Source organism: Cucurbita moschata, unplaced genomic scaffold (genome assembly GCF_002738365.1).
Source record: "Cucurbita moschata cultivar Rifu unplaced genomic scaffold, Cmos_1.0 Cmo_Scf00012, whole genome shotgun sequence".
Classification (NCBI taxonomy): Eukaryota; Viridiplantae; Streptophyta; class Magnoliopsida; order Cucurbitales; family Cucurbitaceae; genus Cucurbita; species Cucurbita moschata.
In genome coordinates, this window is record NW_019268528.1 from 5,342,758 (window position 1) to 5,363,596 (window position 20,839).

General features: G+C 35.0%; 2 protein-coding genes across 3 annotated transcripts; both read right to left on the bottom strand.

Annotated features, from left to right (window-relative positions):
- Positions 1 to 3,062: 3,062 nt before the first annotated feature.
- Positions 3,063 to 5,894, bottom strand: LOC111450229. Its single transcript, XM_023090243.1, has 3 exons — positions 5,841 to 5,894; positions 4,947 to 5,539; positions 3,063 to 3,574 (listed from the first exon to the last, which is right to left on the bottom strand). Coding segments are annotated over exons 2-3 (507 nt in total). The 5' UTR covers positions 5,453 to 5,539; positions 5,841 to 5,894; the 3' UTR covers positions 3,063 to 3,573.
- Positions 5,895 to 7,228: 1,334 nt separating this feature from the next.
- Positions 7,229 to 13,665, bottom strand: LOC111450494 (glutamine--fructose-6-phosphate aminotransferase [isomerizing] 2). 2 transcript variants are annotated; one of them, XM_023090672.1, is made up of 12 exons: positions 13,051 to 13,303; positions 12,488 to 12,660; positions 12,076 to 12,181; positions 11,391 to 11,536; positions 10,566 to 10,733; positions 9,719 to 10,079; positions 9,377 to 9,627; positions 9,182 to 9,296; positions 8,426 to 8,681; positions 8,181 to 8,349; positions 7,488 to 7,683; positions 7,230 to 7,415 (listed from the first exon to the last, which is right to left on the bottom strand). In XM_023090672.1, exons 1-11 carry the CDS (start codon positions 13,301 to 13,303, stop codon positions 7,600 to 7,602), a joined length of 2,082 nt encoding a protein of 693 aa, XP_022946440.1. In that variant the 3' UTR covers positions 7,230 to 7,415; positions 7,488 to 7,599. The 2 variants fall into 2 exon arrangements, with proteins under 2 accessions (XP_022946438.1, XP_022946440.1); XM_023090670.1 differs by having other exon boundaries at positions 7,229 to 7,683; positions 13,051 to 13,665.
- Between the last annotated feature and the right edge of the window lie 7,174 nt (positions 13,666 to 20,839).

Genomic DNA, 20,839 nt, shown 5'->3' on the forward strand with positions numbered 1-20,839 from the left:
TGCAACAGTAGTCGTAATTTTGTTGCCATTGTCATCGTCTTTGTAACTTGAAATTTCATCAAACACCACATCACGAGACACAATAACCATATTTGTTTCCAAATCCATACACCTCCAACCCTTTTTATGAGTATCATAGCCAACAAAAATACATTTCTTGGCCTTTGGGTCAAGTTTAGTTCGATTATGTTTCAGTACATGAACATAACAAATAGACCCAAAATACGAAAAATAACTCACATTGGGTTTACGATGGTAAATCAGCTCGAATGGGAATGATTCTGTTCCTGGCCATGGAGGCGGCCGATTTATAACATGGCAAGCTGTTTAAAAAGTTGATGCCCATAACTCTTTTGGAAGACTCCTCGCATGCAGCCAAGACAAGCAAACTGATGTAAGATGAGCTAACTTGCGCTCAGCCCCCCATTTTGTTGCGGGGTTTCTGGACAAGTCAATTGACGCTGAATCCCATGCTCCTTACAGTATTCCATAAAATCATTTGAAAGAAACTTCCCTCCATTATCAGTGCGCAAGCACTTGATTTTCAATTCAAATTCTTTTTCCACAACATGCTTAAACTGAATAAACTTTGAAAAAGCTTCACTTTTGTGTTCTAAGAAGTATACCCAACTGAAGCGAGAGAAATCATCCACAAACACCATCACGTAATGAAGGCCGGTATAGCTTGTTGTTCGCGTTGGTCCCAAAAGATCAGAATGAATCAATTCCAATATTGTTGAAGCTCTACTCTTTGAGCTTGTGAAAGGAGGACGAGGAGACTTGCCATATTGGCAGCTTGGACAAATCTCATCATGGTGAATATCTTTAAAGACAGGGACACCATGAAGAAGTTGTTTTGTGGATATTTTCTACAACAACTGAAAACCAACATGACCCAAACGAGCATGCCAAAGAGTTGAGCTTGCATTATGACCAACTTTCTTGATATATTCATCACTAGCAGATGAAACATACAAAGATTCTTTTCTTTTTCGATAGAACAGGATATCAGCAGCAACATGTTTCACATTAGAAAATATTTGAACATCTTTAGGACCAAAAAGAACATACCTTCCTAAATCTATTATTTGTGATGTAGGAACAAGGTTTTTCTTCAAACCAGGAACATGATAAATGTCCTTGAGTAGAACACTCCCATCATTCAAATCTCCTTCTTTCGTCACAGGATGCATTGAATTATCAGTTGTCACAATGATCTTCTTTTGACAATGTGGACGAACATCTGATAGAAGAGTTTCGGGTAACCAGCCACTAACAGTCACATGAGTGCTTGCTAAATATTATTACGTGGTAAGGCTTACACACTGTGTGTATCGAGTAACCAACCAACAATGGTCGCTGAGGAGTGATGGCTGAAAAACTCTTTTAGATGGGTAGATTATACGTGGTGTGTTTCGAGCAATCAATCACCTAGGTCTTTAATTTTGATTGATGAATTATATGATAGTTTGCATATATGACCTCAATAGAGAATTGTCTTATTGAGTTTTACTCACCTTTTTAAAATAAACTTTATGCAAGGGCAAGGTCGTGGCACAAGAGTGATGGACCGGGGAAAACTCTAGAAATTTGTGATTTTTTTGTTTTATTTAAGACGTTTTTGCATCAAAGTAAATTTGAATTTTGTTAAGACACTTATTGGTTATGGTAACTAGGGAACTTTGGTTTTATGTCGTTTTCCCTTGAATTTCTTGTCGATGAACTACTTCGTTAAATTGCATGTTTTTTTAAAATTCTTTTAGAAAGGGGTACTCTCACCATGATTTTCTAAAATGTATTTTAATATGTTAAATGACATTTCGATCCGTATGTATATGAAAAGTCGGGTTATTACAAATTTCGTGTATATGGAGGTAAGAATTTTATATTTACATGATACACTAAACTTTTATGTGACTATAATAGTTCTTTAAATATTTGGAAGATGTTTCATTTCCAATGTGATTTAGTCTATTATTTATTTTTTTTTTTTTTTATGATAATAGTGATGCAAAAACTAATATTAGAAAAATTAGAAAAATTAGAAGACATTAATGTCTAGGAAACTATATAAAGAGAAAGTATCGTAGTAGTGACTAAGATGACTTTTGATAACAATCATTTTGATCTACACAAAAACACTCTCTAAACTAAAATTTTTAAGTGTCATCTAGAATATCTAGGATTACAAAATATGTTAGGATAATAACTGAAATTCTTAAGTGTCATCTAGAATATCTAGGATTACAAGACATGTTAGGATAATAAGTTGGCCATAAGTATTTCCTAGGATACGTGTCATATCTAGCAACACTATTAATACAACCCACTTTGTCATATCTAGCCACACTTTTTCTTGTGCAATTTTTTCTTCACAAGTTTTCTTGTGCAATTTTTTCTTCACAATTTTTTCTTGTGCAATTTCTATAATACATTATAGAAATGGATGGATTTAGTCAGTCAAACTTTAATTGTAACGGTTAATAATAATCAGTCACAAAATGGAGACTGTACTCATTGAGATCATCGATCCTGTAATTTCTGATTGAATGCCTCAAAATTGTGTTCTACACTGTAAGTAAACCTTTGATAATTGCCTTTTATGTTTTATATATATATATATTATACATGTTCTCGTACTTGCAATTTTGTCTAAGTCAAAATTGAAATGTTCTCAACGGATGCAGGATTTGGGACTTGGGACCCGAGAATTTATATGCAAGATAAGCCTAGAAGAGCGTCAATCAACCGAGCGTGGCTGGAATGGAAAAGTAAAAGAGTTTTGAAGACAAGAAAAGAACCACAAGACATTTGAAATAACTATAATAAAATTGGTCAACAAGTAAATTATTGTACCCATCATCCTATACCTTATTCATGCCAATTGAATAGCCTTTTTCTTCATCTTCATCGATTGGTTCTTGCACCTGAATACGATTCCTTTTCCTTTTTTCCTACAAAATTATGTCTTTAAGCTTCATAATACAAACACATGTGAATGGTAATTGAAGAATAATATGAATCTATATCTAAACATCAAATGAATGAAAATGTCAGCTATATAAGATACATGTGAATCCTCTTTAGCTACTAAAAGATCACTTTTGCAATGTGCATTTACAAGCAAAGCTTTTATGGCTATAAGGGCAAGACAACAAAAACAACACTTCTTTATGCGAGTAGCCAAAACCAATCACAGCCAGAACCAGTAATATACTTCATAGAGCGATTAAAAAGAAACTTGCAACAACCCCCTCACTTAAACTCAGATAATAGTATAGATTTGAAGGATTGGAGGCTAAATATTTCTACAACAATCTCCCTCCCTCAAATTCAGAATTCTACTTGGAAGGATTGGAGGCTAAATACTTCTGTGAGCTATTTTAGCCTCCTTTCCCCATCAGACAGGACTATCAGGAAACAAAGACTATACAAAATAAAAGCAGTCCACAAGTAGTAGAGAAAATTTACCAGGCCACCAAAGCCAGACTCTTGCCACGATATTTCTTTATTGCTAAATCTATGATGTTGCCCTTAGTTCCCCGTCTTCAAGCTGAAGATTCTGTGCTTCATTCTGAAATTATTGGCAATCCAAAGATGCAACCTCTTATTAAAAACATATGACTTGTAACTATGGCTAGATTATGAAGAACGTCCATATAATAATATAAAATTCTGACGAATGCAAAGCAGTCTGGTGAAATATCAAAGAAAAATGCATTGTAACTTGAATAAAAATCATGAAGGTTAGAGTTTAAACATGAATACTCATCTTATTGATATAAGTTGATTCCAAAGATGTGAGAATGCATAAAATCTTAATTATTCAAGGAGGTTACCCAAGGTGACTAGTAATTTTGCACCATTTGGGGTGGGAAGGAGAAATTACCATATTACAAATGAAATCAGAACTAGACATTGGGCGATGTGCCAACGAGGAGGCTAAGCCTTGAAAGAGGTGGATACGAGGCGGTGTGCCAGCAAGGACACTAGGTTCCGAAAGAGGGTGGATTGGGGGATCCCACATCGATTGGAGAAGGGAACGAGTGCCAGCGAGGACGCTGGATTGTGAGATCCCACATCGGTTGGGGAGAATGAAGTATTATTTATAAGGGTGTGAAAACCTCTTCCTAGCAGACGCGTTTTAAAAACCTTGAGGGGAAGCCCAAAGAGGACAATATTTGCCATCGGTAGACTTGGGCTATTATAATGGTATTAGTTAACATGTAGACAACTACATTAAGGCAGTCTCCTTCAATAATTCCCTTAATCAGTGCCAATCTTTGCAACTTACAATAATAGACATGACAATGTATTCAACTTTCAGAATGCTATCCGCACACATCACTCACTCGGAGAGAACAAACACAAGAATGCAATAAGATATGGCTCGACCAACAATACAGCCACAATGAACACGTTATTCTTCAAAGAAAAACAGAGATAGCATTAATTCAATGTCCAGAATATTCACTCCATTACCACGTCTCTACAACTTCAAATTCTATCGCAAATTTTACATTCCTCTCCAATGATTTCTTCTAAATCAGCAAAAACTGCATGTTTCCACCACAAAACATTAATCTAATACTAATTTTTGACTGGCAGGTAGGAAAACAATGAACTAAAGAGGAGTAATATTCCCTGACCATATCTTTCTATAAAATTTTGAAGAACAGGAATCAACAAATATCCCAGTTCTACAATATAGCAAAGCAAATCAGAACATGGATTTTATCGTAATGATAACTAGCACAACATGCCTGCCCTATGTGAAGTATAATACCAATGCTTCCTGATCCACAATGAACAACAATATTTCCCAAAACAACGCAAAAATCTAACCAAAGATATCAACATCATCATAATTACTATCGCACCATATATATCAATTCGGTACAAGTAAAATAGATGATGAACCAGCAAAAACAATAGCTCCAACGTACCATGAAAACGCCCCATCCAAACCGAGAGAAACTCCATCCAACGCGACGGATTGATCAACCGGATCAGCCGCAGTGCAATCAGGCGGGGACTCAAACAGAGAAAGAGAGAACTGTTTGTCAACAACGCCGACGTCGAAATGTATTACACCAGAGGTGTGCAAATCGACACGAATTCCCTTAACAGGAAACCAAAGAAAGAGCTCCTGCGAAGAAATTCCAGCCAATTCAGCGATCTGGCCGTAGGCGAGCCTGCCGGAGACGTTGAAATCATAGTGAACCTCATTCTCGAACTTGGCATTGCAGGGCTGGTCGAGGAAGACCTGAAAACGGCCGGTGGAAGAGTCGATTGAGAATCTGGTAATGTTCTTGGGGAGGAGGCCAATGGGGAGGCCATGACGATGCAGATGATCGTAGATGGTGGCTGGCTCAGGAGCGGCGATGAGAGGAGAGGCGAAGAATAGGATGAAAGAGAGGAGTGAGAAAGGGGAAGAGATAGAGAGGATCATGGTGGAAATTGAAGAAGAAGAATGAGGGGAATCAGGTTTTTGAGAAATGGATTCAGAGGTTGAAGAAGGCCACGTGGCGGTACATGGCTTTACATGGACTGTCAAAGAGGTAGGATGGGCAATTGGTCAGATCTAATATGGATGGTACATGTATGGTAATTAGAATCGGCAGCTCTTTTTGGGTTCCCTCACAAAACATGTTAAGGAAAAGTGAAATGGTAGCTACTTTTTCCCTCAAATAGAGAAATAGCCGAAGGGCGTAAAGGACAACTGAAACAGCAACTCGAGGAAGAGTGGAGGTCTAGCATTAGGTATTGATCAAATGCTGGAAAGACAAGAAAACTTGCTTAGCTTATGTGAAACCAACGAAGCAAGATTTGAAGCATACTGGTCTTATGCAAGGAAGAGGAATAAAGCAATAGAAAACGTCTTGCAGGGCAAGACAACAAAGTGCACGACTTTTTCAAACTTTCGAGAAGAGATGTTTTTTTAAGAATGGGCTAGAAAAAACGTATCACAGAAGAAAAAGCTTCTCATTACTTAGAGGCACCTGCATTCGCACTTTACTTGGTTGTTTTGGTTGCCTGCATATGGAATTAGGTCATGTTCATGCGTGTGTCGCGAAATCATCGTCGCAATTTTTTAACATCATAAGTCATAGGTTTTTAATATTTTTATCAATCCTTATATTCAAAGATCTAAAGATTTGCAACAAATCCACCTCCAGACATTTATGGACCGAACAATTTATGCATCAAATACACTTTTTTCATGACCGACAGTTTTTTGTATTGATAGCACCTTCAACAGAACCAACGTTGTCTTCTCCTTGATGATGTTGAACGTCACGTTTCTAGACAGCGTCAACCGGATCAATCCTAGAGTCTGGTGATCCTTGAGCTTCCACTACTCCATGGTCATGGTATTCGGTTTCACCCCGAACAAGGGTTCATGAAGATCTGTATGGTACAAATAATCTTCAGTATGCATCTTCCAAAAACCAAAATTATATTCATCAAACCTCTCGATTCCAATCTTTGAGCTTTCCGTCTTTCACAGAACGTGGTGAATCTAGTTTGGCTCTGATACCGATTGTTAAGATTGTACAACAACTCACATACTCGATCTGGATGAACACAAAGAATGTACAGTAATAGAGAATACAAATAATGTAAAATGTACATTCTCACAACAATGGTGGAGTATTTATATTGTTAATTGTATCGTATATAACTTTGTTAGATATATCCATCTACAATGGGTAAACATCTCCTATATATATATATAAACTCACTATACATATGTCATTCTATAATCTTCCTTCTTCTAAGCCACACTATTCGACTAAAATTATAGCCCACAAACATGTTCCTTCTAGGATCTTTAAACCTTTAATTTTTAAGAATTTGGTATAATTATTATTTATTATATTATATTATATTATACATATATTAGTTTAACAAAAAAATATTTTGAATTTTTAACATAAAATACTACAAAAGCTTTCTTTTCATATTTTTTATATAAATTAGCATTTTAAACTTTTTTTTTTTTTTTTACATTAAAAATTTTCACTATTACTTTAAATTTGGTACTTATTTGGTGCCTAAACTAGCTAAATTTAGTAAATTTAGTTCCTAAGCTTTTGATTTTTTTTTTAAATTCGTGCATTTATTAGCTAAAAAATTGAAAGTTTAGAATTTCATTGGACCAAATTAAATTTATACCTAATAGATCAATTTTGAAGGACATTAAATAGTGAATGAATTAGACACAGAATTAAAAGGTATCATACAATTTATAAGTACTTGGTAAACATAGGTGAAGAGAGAAGGTTCCCAAAAGTTGAAATAAGAATGGTTAAATAAGAATGAAGCACAGTAAAACATATCATGATAATGTTAACTAAACACACCATCTTCCAAAATGAATAGAATTATGGAAGCCCAGCACCCACGATTATCTGCTAACATACAAAGAACAAGTCACAGCCTCGGTTAAAATCATATATCAACACAAGATCAAGAGTTCCAACCTATGAGGAGATGATGCTGAGCAGCGTAGCACACAGAAGTCGAAACCACACGAGGGGCTAAGAGTGGGAGGGAGAAGGATATTGTGAAGGCATGCAGGTCTGGTCTAGTGAACTACTCGGTTGTCACACTCTTGGCAAGATTCCTAGGTTGGTCACAGTTATATCCCCTAAGAACAGTGAGATGATATGCCAATAACTGCACCAACCAGAAAAGAACAGGGGAATGAATATCATAATCCAACACAAATATACTGCCATTTTAATCATTCATGGATATCTACCAAAAACTATTCCAAATCTCAATTTACTCACTATCATATCTTCTAGTCTGTGTTTTATAGTGTTACATTATGCTATTTAGAATTAGGATTATTTGATATTTAAGTTCTGTTTTGAAATTTCTTGAAGCATATTAATCTTAGTTAATTTATAAGTTTGATCCCCCTTTACTCTTATGCCTAGTGAATAGTAGGTCTCCAAACTCGTCTAACAAGTCATAAATTTTAAAAAGTATCTAATAAGGGCGTATCAGACATCACATCAGAAGTTTAAGGATCAATTAGATAAAATCGGACGAACTTATGATATAACCATCAGCCTTTAACTCAAATTTCACTAGTATATAAATGAACTATTGTGCTTGTTTTTACGTTTCAGGTCAATCGAGTAACCAACAAAAGTCAGTATAAATACCTGTAATGGAATGATATTAATGACGGGTTGAAGGCAATCCTCGACGTGGGGAACTTCTATTACTCTACAGGAATCTCCAGGGCACACACTTTGAGCATCCCCTTTGGAACACATTACTATGAGGCGACCTTTGCGAGCATGAAGTTGTTGGATCACAGACTGCTGCTTGCTGTTAACAGATTGATTTCTCAGTAAACTACGTTCCCAGAAAATTTATACAAGTCTACAGCAGCAAGGAATTAAACCTGAAGCAAGCATCACGTGTAGCAATGACAACGATTGGGAGGTTTTCGTCGACCAATGCTAAAGGACCGTGTTTCATTTCCCCGGCAAGCAATCCTTCACTGTGCATTAGGGCCACTTCCTTTACTTTCAAAGCACCCTCAAGCGCTGTAGCATAGTTGTATCCTCTCCCAAATACAAGAAGTGACTGCTCGGCAATCAATAGTTCCGCAAGATCCTTCATTTCCTGATCAAGTTTCAGCACTTCCCTCACTTTGTCTGCAATTATAAATTTCAAAAGTAACTTTAACTTGTGACCTTTGTTACCTAAACAAGAACCCTTTCTGCACGCTCACATCAAAATGGTAAAAACAAATTAGAAAAATGAGGTCTACATCTTGTTTCAGACCTTGAATTTTCGAACCCGTTTCGTTTTGGTTTTAAAACTTTTAAAGGTTTGGTTTTCGTCCCTATCAAAATATATATATTTTGGTCAGCAGTAAATTTTCATAATCATGAGATACTTGACATACTACACGACGTCAAAAACTGATCCATGAAAATATCAATTAATCAAGTAAACGAATAAAATGTGTCGGTTTTGGGTTCTACAAAAAGATCAAATGATCTTTTATGCAAAGTAAAGTACTAAGACAAAACGTTCGAAAGCTTAGAGACTAAAACAAAATAAACATAGAGCTTAAAGTCCAAAATAGGATTTAAAACCAAGCAAATAAATAAACGAAGAAGGAATATAAATTAAGTAAAACGAGACTTACTTGGCAAGTCAAATAAGCCATCTATTATAGCCTCTCTTCTTCTTTGATGGGAGATTGAGTCCCCACCAATTGCAAGAGCCATCATGACCATCACAACTATTTGACTTGTGTATGCCTGTAAGTTTTCTAAGTTAACAAAGGCCATCAATATCAAATTAGATCAAGAAAAAAAAGGTTGGGTGAATCCAATCTCACCTTTGTACTTGCAACGCCAATCTCAGCACCCGCATTTATATGAATTCCACAATGTGTATTCCTGGCTATTGCACTACCAACCGTATTCGTAATACCAGTGCACAATGCTCCATTTTCTAAAGCATACTCCAAGGCATGTAAAGTATCTGCAGTTTCACCAGATTGACTGACAAAAACAGCCGTATCTTCTCTGTATATTGGCCCTTGGCGATCCAAGAGATCACTAGCAATTTCCATTGTAACGGGAACACCTACATCAGACAAGGAAAGCGAAGTACGAAAAGTTCAGTAACCACCAATGTTTACTATTGAAAGTTCTACTTACAATCTAACAATCAGTACCAGATAGTTCTTCAAGGATAGGCCTGGCAGCTAAAGCAGCATTATAGCTTGTACCACAACCGACAAAAACGATACGCCTGCTTCGCCTTATTGTTTTAAGGTGATCCTTTAGTCCACCCAAAAGAAGAGTTTTATCTTTAGAAGAAGTCCGACGTATTAGCCTCCCCCTCATGGTGGTCGTTAGAGATTCAGGTTGTTCGTGAATTTCTTTCTGCATGTAGTGCTCATAATTTCCCTTATTTATTTGCTCAACCTCCATTTCAAGAATAGATAGCGCACGTTGGACCGATGCAGGTCTAGAAAGAGAGCCACAACTTTTCCCCTTCTCCTTGTCAAACTTCAATATGGATACAGCTCCATCCTAGGGAAAACCACATAAGATCCCTTTGTTTATAACAATCAAAACTAACACTTTCTGTGTAATTTGAACTAACAATTATCAGATTAATTTGCTTTACTTCTGAAGCTTAAGAAGAGAAATCCTATGTCAAACTATGCCCCAAAGTTGATCAACAACTCCATATTTTGGTGTGATGAGTTGGCATAGGAAAAGATTAATCCGCCCTTCATACTATTAACGATTTGTTTCTCAATAAGAACAAGGCTTACACAATTAATGATTTGTTTCTCAACACGGCTTACACAGTAAATGATTTGTTTCTCAACAAGGCTTACACAACTATCTCATCAGTCAAAACCAACATGTAAAGTTATAAAAGTAAATGCCTAGAATAAATGAAGAAAAATGCAGAGTTCGAAAGAACGGGTTGTAAACCCAGCTAATTATGGCTGCAACACAAAAGTTCTTAAGGTGGAAAAAGAGAAAAGAGATGAAAGAAAATAAAACCTTGATATGAACAACTTCACCATCCTCTATCACCAAAGCTTTCTTTGTATGTTCAACTACGGCATTAGCATCGCTGGATAAGAAAAGTTCTTTTGGGTGTCCATTTTTCGAAAGAAACTTGTCATCGTTGAATGCTGCTGATCCATTGCAGGTAGGTTCAGCTAAATCCTAACATAGGAATTGAAGTAAAAACAAAAAAGAGGAAGAGAGAAGTTAGAGGTAAGGAAGGTGACATTTACAAGTGAAGAGTATATTAGTCAAAGTTAAACAAAGTATTATAAGAAGCCACAGAACTGAAGTTTCATTGAAAAAGTTATTTCACCATAACATAATTTGAACTTGAATGGAGTCTCTCTCTGGTTAGATTTTTAAGCACAAAAGGGAAAATCGCAACATCAAATGTGGTTACTGGAATTCAAACTTGAACGATGTCTACATTGCTAAGTATCATTCCCATGTGACAAGGACAATCCTCATCGGAATCTTGGAACATTTTAGTTATTAAACAAGAATACATATACTAATCATAACAAATATCATAACTTAAAACATGACCTCAAATTTTCCAAAGACTGTTTTCTTACTAACTTCAAAGAGCTATCCTACAAAAGTCAATGTCAAATATTGACATGATGGATAATAATCAGAATAGTATCAGAAAACGTTTGGATGTTTATGAAACCCTCAGCATAGTATTCATATGCTTTGATTAACTTCAAAGAAAATGGGAAAGAAGAGAAAGTAAAAGATATAAAAGACGAACTACTCCAAAAAAAAAACTTGGCCTGCCGAGTTGGAGGAGCATATAGTCACTTCTTAACTTACTTTAACTCCAAGGATCAATGGACTACCACGTTTGCAAGCAATCAATTCATTTGGGTAATGTCTGCTTTTGAAAATAAGAGCATAAGCGCCTTCGAGATGCCTCATAACTTCAAGCACAACTTGACTAAATGTGACAGCCTGACCACCTGTAAAACAAGATCATACTCACATGATCCCTCATTAACCGAAATTTGATTTTCTGATAAACACTAGACAAACTATTTAGATGAGAACATCCATAACGCGAATGCGTGGCAGGTGGCATTTCAACTAAAAATACACAAGCAGATAAAAAATTTAAATTACTCATCAAAGAAGCTAGGTGGCTGGTGGGAATTGCTCTAAAGAAGTCTTTACAGTTTCTAATAAAAGTTCAATAGGTAAAAGACCGCAATGATCCAGCAGAATTGTTCCATCTGAACAAATACCAATTACAAAAATAAGTTATAGGAACTGAGGGAACCAGACAACTATGATAAATTGTATGAAGGTAACCGAGGGCTTTTTTAATAACAAGATATTTCATGTCAAATTAGGCTTCGTCAATGCAGTTTGGCACAGTATGTGAATAGAAAATTGTTCAACTCTCAACAAAAATGAACAAGTTATTGCTTTAAAATTAATGGCATCAATAAATAACATGTTCTGGTAAACTGCAACTGTATTTAGCAAAAGTTTATCATACCTTCCGTTGCATTGTCAAAAATAAATTTTGCCAGCTTTGGAATTACTTCCGTGTCGGTATCAGATTCAAAAACAAAACCATGCCGGACTAGAGTTTCCTTTAAGACCTGAAGATAAGAGTGTCAGTGAAGGTCAAACAGAAGGGCACCTATTGCAGAGAAAATCAAATATTGGAGCAAACAAAATTATAAAACTAAAATATTACTTGGAGAGTTATGAATAGTTGAAGATAAATGCATTACTTGCACGAAATCCCCTACTTGAAGCGTTATGAACAGTTCAACATGAGTGTAGCTCGGTGTTTAAAACATTTACAGCGTTACTTGAGGTCAAAGGTTCAAATATCCACTACTCACATCGGTTGTATAAGAAAATATGAATAGAGAAAGGTATTGGATATCTCTCAAACAAACCTCATAGTTAGTAACAATTCCATTGTGAACAACCAGAAATTCATTTTCAGGACCAGAGGTCTGAGGATGACTATTCCTTGGAGCTGGCTCTCCATGGGTAGCCCAACGGGTATGTGCAATCCCAGCATGAACAGAGAATTGTTCTTCCAAATTCAAATTGATTGTTTCAACCTCTGAAAATTTTACACTGCCACAATTAGCTTTGACTAAAATTCCAAAAAAGGTAGTACAACCACAATAAACTATCACCAAAGGAACGAAAGCATAAACAGCTGTTTTGCTCTGGCATTGTCCTTTCTCCTCGTGAAAACAGAGTGTCAAACACAAACCAGAAGTGTGTGATGTGAGATCATGCTGTCATTTCCGGCCATGATCCGACCCAATTACGAACAGTTTACTCACAATCAACTGCTAATTGATACTCAAGAATGAAAATACGACAAACAAATCCCTCTCTTCTCGCAAGTTTCAACGTGAACCAAATAGGGTGAAGATCCGAATTCAGAAAACCGGCATTAATTAAAGAACAGAGAGACAAAAGAAAAAAGTAGAAGAAGAATTACCGGAGTGAACAGATTTGACGAGGGAATCAATGTTGCCAGCCTGACGGAAGACGAGGGGAGGAGGAGGAGGAACGGAATGAGCATTGTTGAGATCGGAACTAAATTGAGAGTAAAAGGGCGAAGAATCAACAGAGATTCCGGCAGAATCGTAGCCTCTGTACTCCAAACGGCGGAGGCCATTGAACAAGACCTGAAGAATGAAACGCCTGTCTCTGTGGACATTGTAATTCAAATACGCGAAAATCCCACACATGGTCGTCTCCAAATGAGTGTTCCTGAATCAGATCCAAGCCCTCTCTGGTGTGGAGCCTGAGAAACGTGGAGGAAAGTGCATTTATAGGCGCAGGTGATGCCGGCTATGTCCCCGGCGTTGAAGATTGACTTCCAAATTTTCTTTTCGGAAACCGAGAGGGAGTTTATCTCTCATACATTTTGTAAACCAAAAAGTCCCATCGCCTTCTAAATCTTGTTCATTCAATGATTCTCCTTTGGTCACCATCATTGTGCCCTTTCATCGCTCTTTCTCCCTCTACGACCAATTGTGATCCAATTTCCCATCACTTCGTTTACTCCAATCACATTGTTGAGCTATGAAGAGTTTAGATCTTGATATTAAACTAATTCTATAACTTTAATCTATAATAATATATATTATATCATAAATATAAATTTAGACCAGAATTTCTACTTTTGCTCCTACATTTTTAGTAAGTCTGGTTAAGCCTGATTCTTTGAGTATATGATTCTTTTGAGAGAATTATTCTTCGAACAGATCCAATTAGTATATGATCCTATTGAGAGAATTATTATTCAAACGAATCGAAGTAATGTTGAGTAAACATGTAACATCCCAACTTAGGTTAAAAGATAAGAAGAATGGCAAAATAGTAATTTTAAAGTTTTTAGTAAATGTATTGGACTTATAATTCATTATAGAAAGTGCCCAAGGAAAAATTGGAAAAATAACCCTTATAGTTTAAAATTGGAAAAATAACCCCAAAATAGTAGGGTGGAAATAGCCTTATAAACTTGAATTTTTTTTTAAAATAGCTCTAAAATTGAGATCTTAATCCTCTTAAGCTAAATGAAGGCTCAATTTTAAGAAAAACGGACGGTAAATGAGAATTCGATCCATACCCGTAAATCTTACACAAAAATGACTATCTCCAATTGGGCACGCTCTGGGACTTACTAACTTTTGTGGTCTTATACGAAAATGTTCCTTAGAGGTACAAAATCCAAAAGGGATTGGTCTCTCTCGATGAATTTGCTTACAGACTCGGATTGGATTTTCAAGTTTCAAGATTCTTCTTTAATGGCGGCCAGAAGTGGGAATTGGTCTTTAAGACTCCTTCAACACTCAATTCCTTCATCAATTGTTTAAATGGTGCATGAATAAGTTTGAAGTGAAATGTTGGACTATAGCTCTCGAATTTAAAAAAAAATTGAGAGTAGGAAACCCAAAAACTCAAAGGTTTATAACTTGCAACTGGAAGCTTGACTTAGCTCGATTCTTGCTCTAAATGAAACCCCTTACTTCAAACTTTACCGAGGGAGCTTAAACCAACCTTGAAACCTCTAGAATCATCGTAAATTTGAGTTTGAGTTTTATAGAACTTCCGTCGAAAATATCTTCTCCGATCAGCGTGCAACCGACCTCTATTTTGAATTCTGACCGTTGAATATGGTGAGGTATGTCTTCTCTAGAACATATTCAATTTTGGTGAAGATCCAACATTTTAAAACAAAATTTTTTAAAAATGTTTTATTATTATTTTGTCTGAAAATCCAAATTTTTTCTTAATTTTTTTTTTACTTTTTCTAGTCATTTTTTTTTTTCTTAACCATCTTGAAATTCAGAATGAATTAAAACCGTGAAAAGTTTTTTAAAAATTTAAAAAATAACATTTTTCCATTTATGCTTACCTTTTCCTGTCCGATCTTTTTTTTTCAAAAGCCTTAAATTAGTATAATTATTTGTTAGGATATTGAAATCATCTCAAAGTATGGGGCAAAGGATCAAGCGCTTTGACTTTGTCTCCCGGGATCCACCATAGTTTTGGTTTGAGAGCCGTGTGACGGGTGACTATCCAGCACGATTCGGCCCTTCGCCTATCGGCTTGGCAGGCAAGCTAGCTGGATCCGTCTCTGGTTTCGATTCGTTATGCTCAGCACCTCCAACAAGCCCACCCGAACCCAACTGAGATCAAGAGGTAGGGGTAATCCCACGAATGATCAGTCTCCAAGCTTGACCCCTCCCACACAGGGAGGACTGGCGGCTGGGTAAAGAACTGCAATAATAGGAGTCTCGCCACAGCCTCTTTTAGTCATTTCTCTTTCCTATCGTGACAACTCTTGTTCCCTAACTTCTCAACCGGGAGTTCCACCCGAGGAAGGAGGGGCCAATCCGGGAAGGAAAGACTGAAGCAAGAAAGGAGAAAGATCAGTTAAAGAATGAAGAGAGAGGAGAAGAGAAAGAGAAAGCTTCGCCCCTTTTCCTTCAAACACTCCTTCATTCACCTCTACAACTATCTCTCTGCTGACCGGGAAAAAGAGATCCGAGCCAGCCCCATAAGTCCTTAATACCTTTGTCTGGTTGTTTGAATACCTTAATTCTTTATATTTTGTATATTTTATTTTATTCTCGAGATTTGGTTAGTAATACATTTTCTTTTATTTTTAGGAGTGAGTGGATAGCTTGTATCCTATTTAAACATTATGAACATCAATGAAGATAGTACTTTCAATTCCACTTCTGCTTCTCATCCTCAATATGGTATCAGAGCACGGTGTTCTTAAATATCAAAATTTTCTTTATTTTTTTTAATGGCAGAATCAGTCAAATCTAGCTTTAAAACTTCGGAGGTTGATTTTACACATTCTTATTATATTCATCACTCTGATCAGCCATGAGCCATGATATTCACTCGTTCCAATCAAATTAAATGGCACAAATTACCATCCGGGAGTAAATCAGTTATGGCTCTCGTTGACAAAAAGAAAATTGGCTTCATTGATGGCACAATTGAAGAATCATCTCAACATGCAAATTCAAAAGAATTTGAACTCTGGAATTAGTGTAACACTGTGATGTTATCTTGGTTAACTCATTCAGTTGAAACAGATATCGTTGAAGGTATTATTCACGCCAAGACAACTCATCAAGTGTGGGTTGATTTTCACCGTCAATTCTCACAAAAGAATGCTCCAGCAATTTTTCAAATACAAAAGTCGATAGCAATGGAACCATATTTCACCAAGCTCGAAGCACTCTGGGATGAATTGGAAGTGCACTGCACAACATTTAACTATTACCTAATGTGAGGCAAACCTATACATTACTTGTACAAGAAGAGATGCAACTTTAGGTAACTTCTGAACTTACTGAGAATTTCTCAATTGCAGTAGTAGTGCAGAAGAAGACAACATATTCAAAATTCACCAAAGACAAATCATGTGAACACTGCAATAGAACTGGTCATACAATTGATGAGTGTCGAATTCTTAAGTTTCTTTGTCAATTTTGTGATAAAAGGGGGGGACATATAGAAGATCGATGTCGACAGAAAAATAATTCTGGAAAGGCAGTACAAGTCAATCAACGCAGCAATTGTGGATACCGATCATCTACAAATATGGTTGATGCTTCTCAACTGAATACAGAAGAGTAGTCACCTAATTCCATTCCAAAATTTTCTTATGAACAATTACAATAGATAGCACAACTCTTATCTGCACTCAATCATCGTTCTTCTGGTAATTCTGATAGTTACATCAAATGCTGCAGGTTTGTTTCCACTATTTGCATTATCCATTAATTCTGTGACTTCTAGTTCAGGGATTCTCGATAGTGGAGCTATGAATCATATATGTCCAAAGGTATGTTATGAATGAATCAAAGGCTGCAATCATTTATACAATAAATTTGCCTAATGTAGTGACAGCACATGTGTCACATTCGGGCAATGTTTCCTTTAATCCTAACTTTTAGTTAAACAATGTTTTATTATGTATACGTTCGTTCAATTTAAACTTGATGTCCATCAGCAAACTTACCGATGACTTGAAATGTTGTGTCACTTTCTATCCTGATTGGCTCGGGTAAACAATTTGGAGATCTCTATCATATTTTTTTTCATGTCCAATCAAATCTTCCGTTCATCAAGTATCTCATTCATCTGATTTGTTGCATTTACGCCTAGGTCATCCTTCATTTTCTCATTTTAAATTTATAGCTAAATTGCTTCTTAATTATGCTACTTTTTCTCATAATTTTAGTATTTGCCCGTTAGCAATAAACTAGCTTGTCTTTTCCAAGAAGCTCAATAACAACACATTCTGCCTTTGATTTGGTACATTATTTAGTAATAAACTTTGTTAAATTCGTTTAAACCCAATTTAACACTAATATCAAGATAGTACGATCAGACATTGTGACTGAGTTTCTATATTTGCAATCATTTTTTACTCTCGTGACATTGAATTACAGCGTACTTGTGTCTATACTCCACAACAAAATTGAGTTGTAGAATGTAAGCATCGTGATCATATCCTAAATGTAGCTAGGTTTCTTCTCTTTCAGTCACGGGTTTCACTTAATTTTTTGGGTTAGTGCATTTTAAGTGCTGTTTATCTTATAAATAGAACATCATTACTATTGTTATCTAACAAGACACCCTTCGAAGCACTCTACAAATGGCCACCTACAGTTCATCATCTTAAAATTTTTTGAACGGTAGTAAATTCTAAGCAAAAAATTGAACCTCGGGCAATTCCTTGTGTTTTCATAGGATATCCTAGTGGTCAAAAGGTTACCAGTTGTATGACATACAATCTCACAAATTCTTTATCAGTCCTGATGTTAAATTTTATGGAGATGATTTTCCTTTTTCATCGACTTCACAAACTCTGACATTAGCTCCTTCAACTCCCATTTTACCACTCAATTATCTCACCTGGTACAACAGTTCCACTCCGACGTTCTACTCGTACCAAATAGCCTCCACCTTGGCATAATGATTATGAAATGTCTTCTACAACCAATCATTTAACCTCCAGCTCAAGTCCCAGCACTGGCACTAAGTATTCCCTTCATCAATCTCGTTTTTCTCCTACTCAACGTGCTTTTCAAGCTCTTATTACAGCCCAGACAGAACCTAAAATCTATGATGAGGCAGCTTGCGATCCATTGTGGCAGCAGGCTATGAATGCTTAAATTGCAGTTTTGGAATGTAATAACACTTGGTCTTTCATTCCTCTACCACATGGTCGTAAAGCTATTGGTTGTTGTTGGGTGTACAAGATTAAATACAACTCTGATTGTTCTGTTGAACGTTATAAAGCTCAGTTTGTAGCAAAGGTATACACTTAGGTTGAAGGTATTGATTACAAAGAGACATTTTCTCCTATAGCGAAACTTACTACACTTCGTTGTTCTGTTGAACATTATAAAGCTCGGTTGCTGCTGCTCGAAAATGATTCACTCATCAGTTGGATATTTAAAATACCTTTCTCCATGGTAATCTAGATGAGGAAGTCTACATGTTTTTACCACCAGGTCTTCGCGACAGGGAGAGAATATAGTATGTCGGCTACATAAATCTCTTTACGAGTTAAAACAGGTTTCTCGCAATTGATTCTCCATATTTTCTACCACTGTACAAAATGCACGCTACACTTAGTTAAAAGCATATTATTCTTTATTTAGTAAGAGTAGAGGTACTTCTTAAATTGTCGTTCTTATTTATGTTGATGATATTCTATTGACAGACATGATCTAAAAGAACAACATCTCAAGACTTGTTTACTCGAGAAATTCCTCATCAAAGATTTAGTAATTTGAAATATTCATAAGTATTGAATTTTCTCAATCTAGAAAAGAAATTTTTGTCTCAAACAAAGTATGATTTAGACATTCTTCAAGACATAGGTTTTATAGGAGCACGTCCAGAAAAATTTCCTATGGAGCAAAATCTGAAACTTTCTTTAATAGAGAAGTTGAATCATCTAAGCAAATACAGATAGTTGATTGACAGATTAATATATTTAACTGTTACTAGGCCTGACATAGTGTATCAATTCGTATGCTTAGTCAATTTATGCATGAACCAAGAAAACCACATGGGAGGCAACTCTTCGAGTTCTGAGATACATCAAAGTTACTCGTGGTCAAAGACTTCTACTACCATCTAAAAGCAACTTGAGATTACAAACATATTCCGATTCTAACGGGGTGGTTGTTGAACTTCTAGACGGTCTATTTCTAGGTTCTAGATTTTCTTGGAAAATTCAATTATTTCGTGGAAGTCTAAAAAGCAAACCAATGTATCCAGGTCATCAGTAGAAGCCGAGTATCGAGCTATGCCAAATACTTGTTTAGAGTTAAACGTAACTGAGATACATTCTTCAAGACTTGATTAGAATATTTTTTAAGATCTAATTCAATTCTGTTGTAAATTTTTTTCAAACCAAACAACTCTTATTAAAGAATGAATTCAACCTAAACAAACGGGTTAAATAATGAGCTCAATCTAGCCCAACCATAAATACTTTGATTGGGTTGATTTGGGTTGTTCACATCATTTATTCAATTTTTTTTATTTTAATAAAGTAAAAATGTTAGTTTATAAAACATTTATCTATTTTATTTTAAAATATTTAATTAATATTGTAATTCAATTTCAATACATATATTAAAAAAATATATTTCAACGATTAAAAATTATTTTTAAAATTTATTGGAGAATAAATAATAAAAAATAGTTATGAAATTAATTAAATATATGTATATATATAATTTTTTCATGAAAAAAAAAAAGCTTGTATTTAAAAATAAACAATAAATTCGTATTGGTTTTGACATCATTTAATTTTAAGGGAACTCGTAAATTAATCTAATATATAAAGTTTTCATTTATTTGAATCTAACCCAATTCAAACAAATCCAAATACGTCCAAATCTTACATATTGGGTTGGGTTGATCGAACTTGTGGAGTCATCAAATGTTGTGAGCACCCTTAATAATATATTTAAAAATAATAAGAAATATTCATAATTACCAACTAAATATTTGACTAAATGTCAATTTATGTACAAATTTTATATAATATTGTTTAAAAAATAATATAAAACGCAAAAACATTAAAATGGTCAAAATTTATGTATAAAATAATATTCACCCTTAATAATATATTTATACTAAAATTTATGTATAAAATAATATTCAAAATAATATTGTTTAAAAAAAATTGCAGTCACAAAATTAAAAAAAAAATAGTCAAAATTATAAAACAAAAACAAGTATTTTTCAAATGAAGCTAATAATAAATTGTATTTATCTATAATTTCTATTCATGTGGATTCCTTTTATTTTTTATTTTTTCTTTTTTTTATTTTAAATCATTTAATTTTAGTCTTCTCCCTTCAATAAATTTCAAAATTCTGGGCATGCAAGAAAATATACTATTTTAATATATTTTAAAAAAATTAAAAAGAGAATAGTAAAACATGAAAGTCCCACATCGGCTAATTTAAGGAATGATTATGAGTTTATAATCCAGGAATACTCTTTTATTGTACGAGGTCTTTTGGGAAAGCCCAAAACAAAGCTACTGGAGCTTATATTCTATCTTTTAGTTTTTTTTTATTATAATTAATATAAAATTTAAAAGAAATAAATTAAATAACATAACCCCAAATAAAAGAAAAAAAAAGTCTGAAAAACAGTGAAATTGATATATAAGCCGGAAACGAGGTTAGTTGGACCTTTCATATGGATCCCTTCGTCAA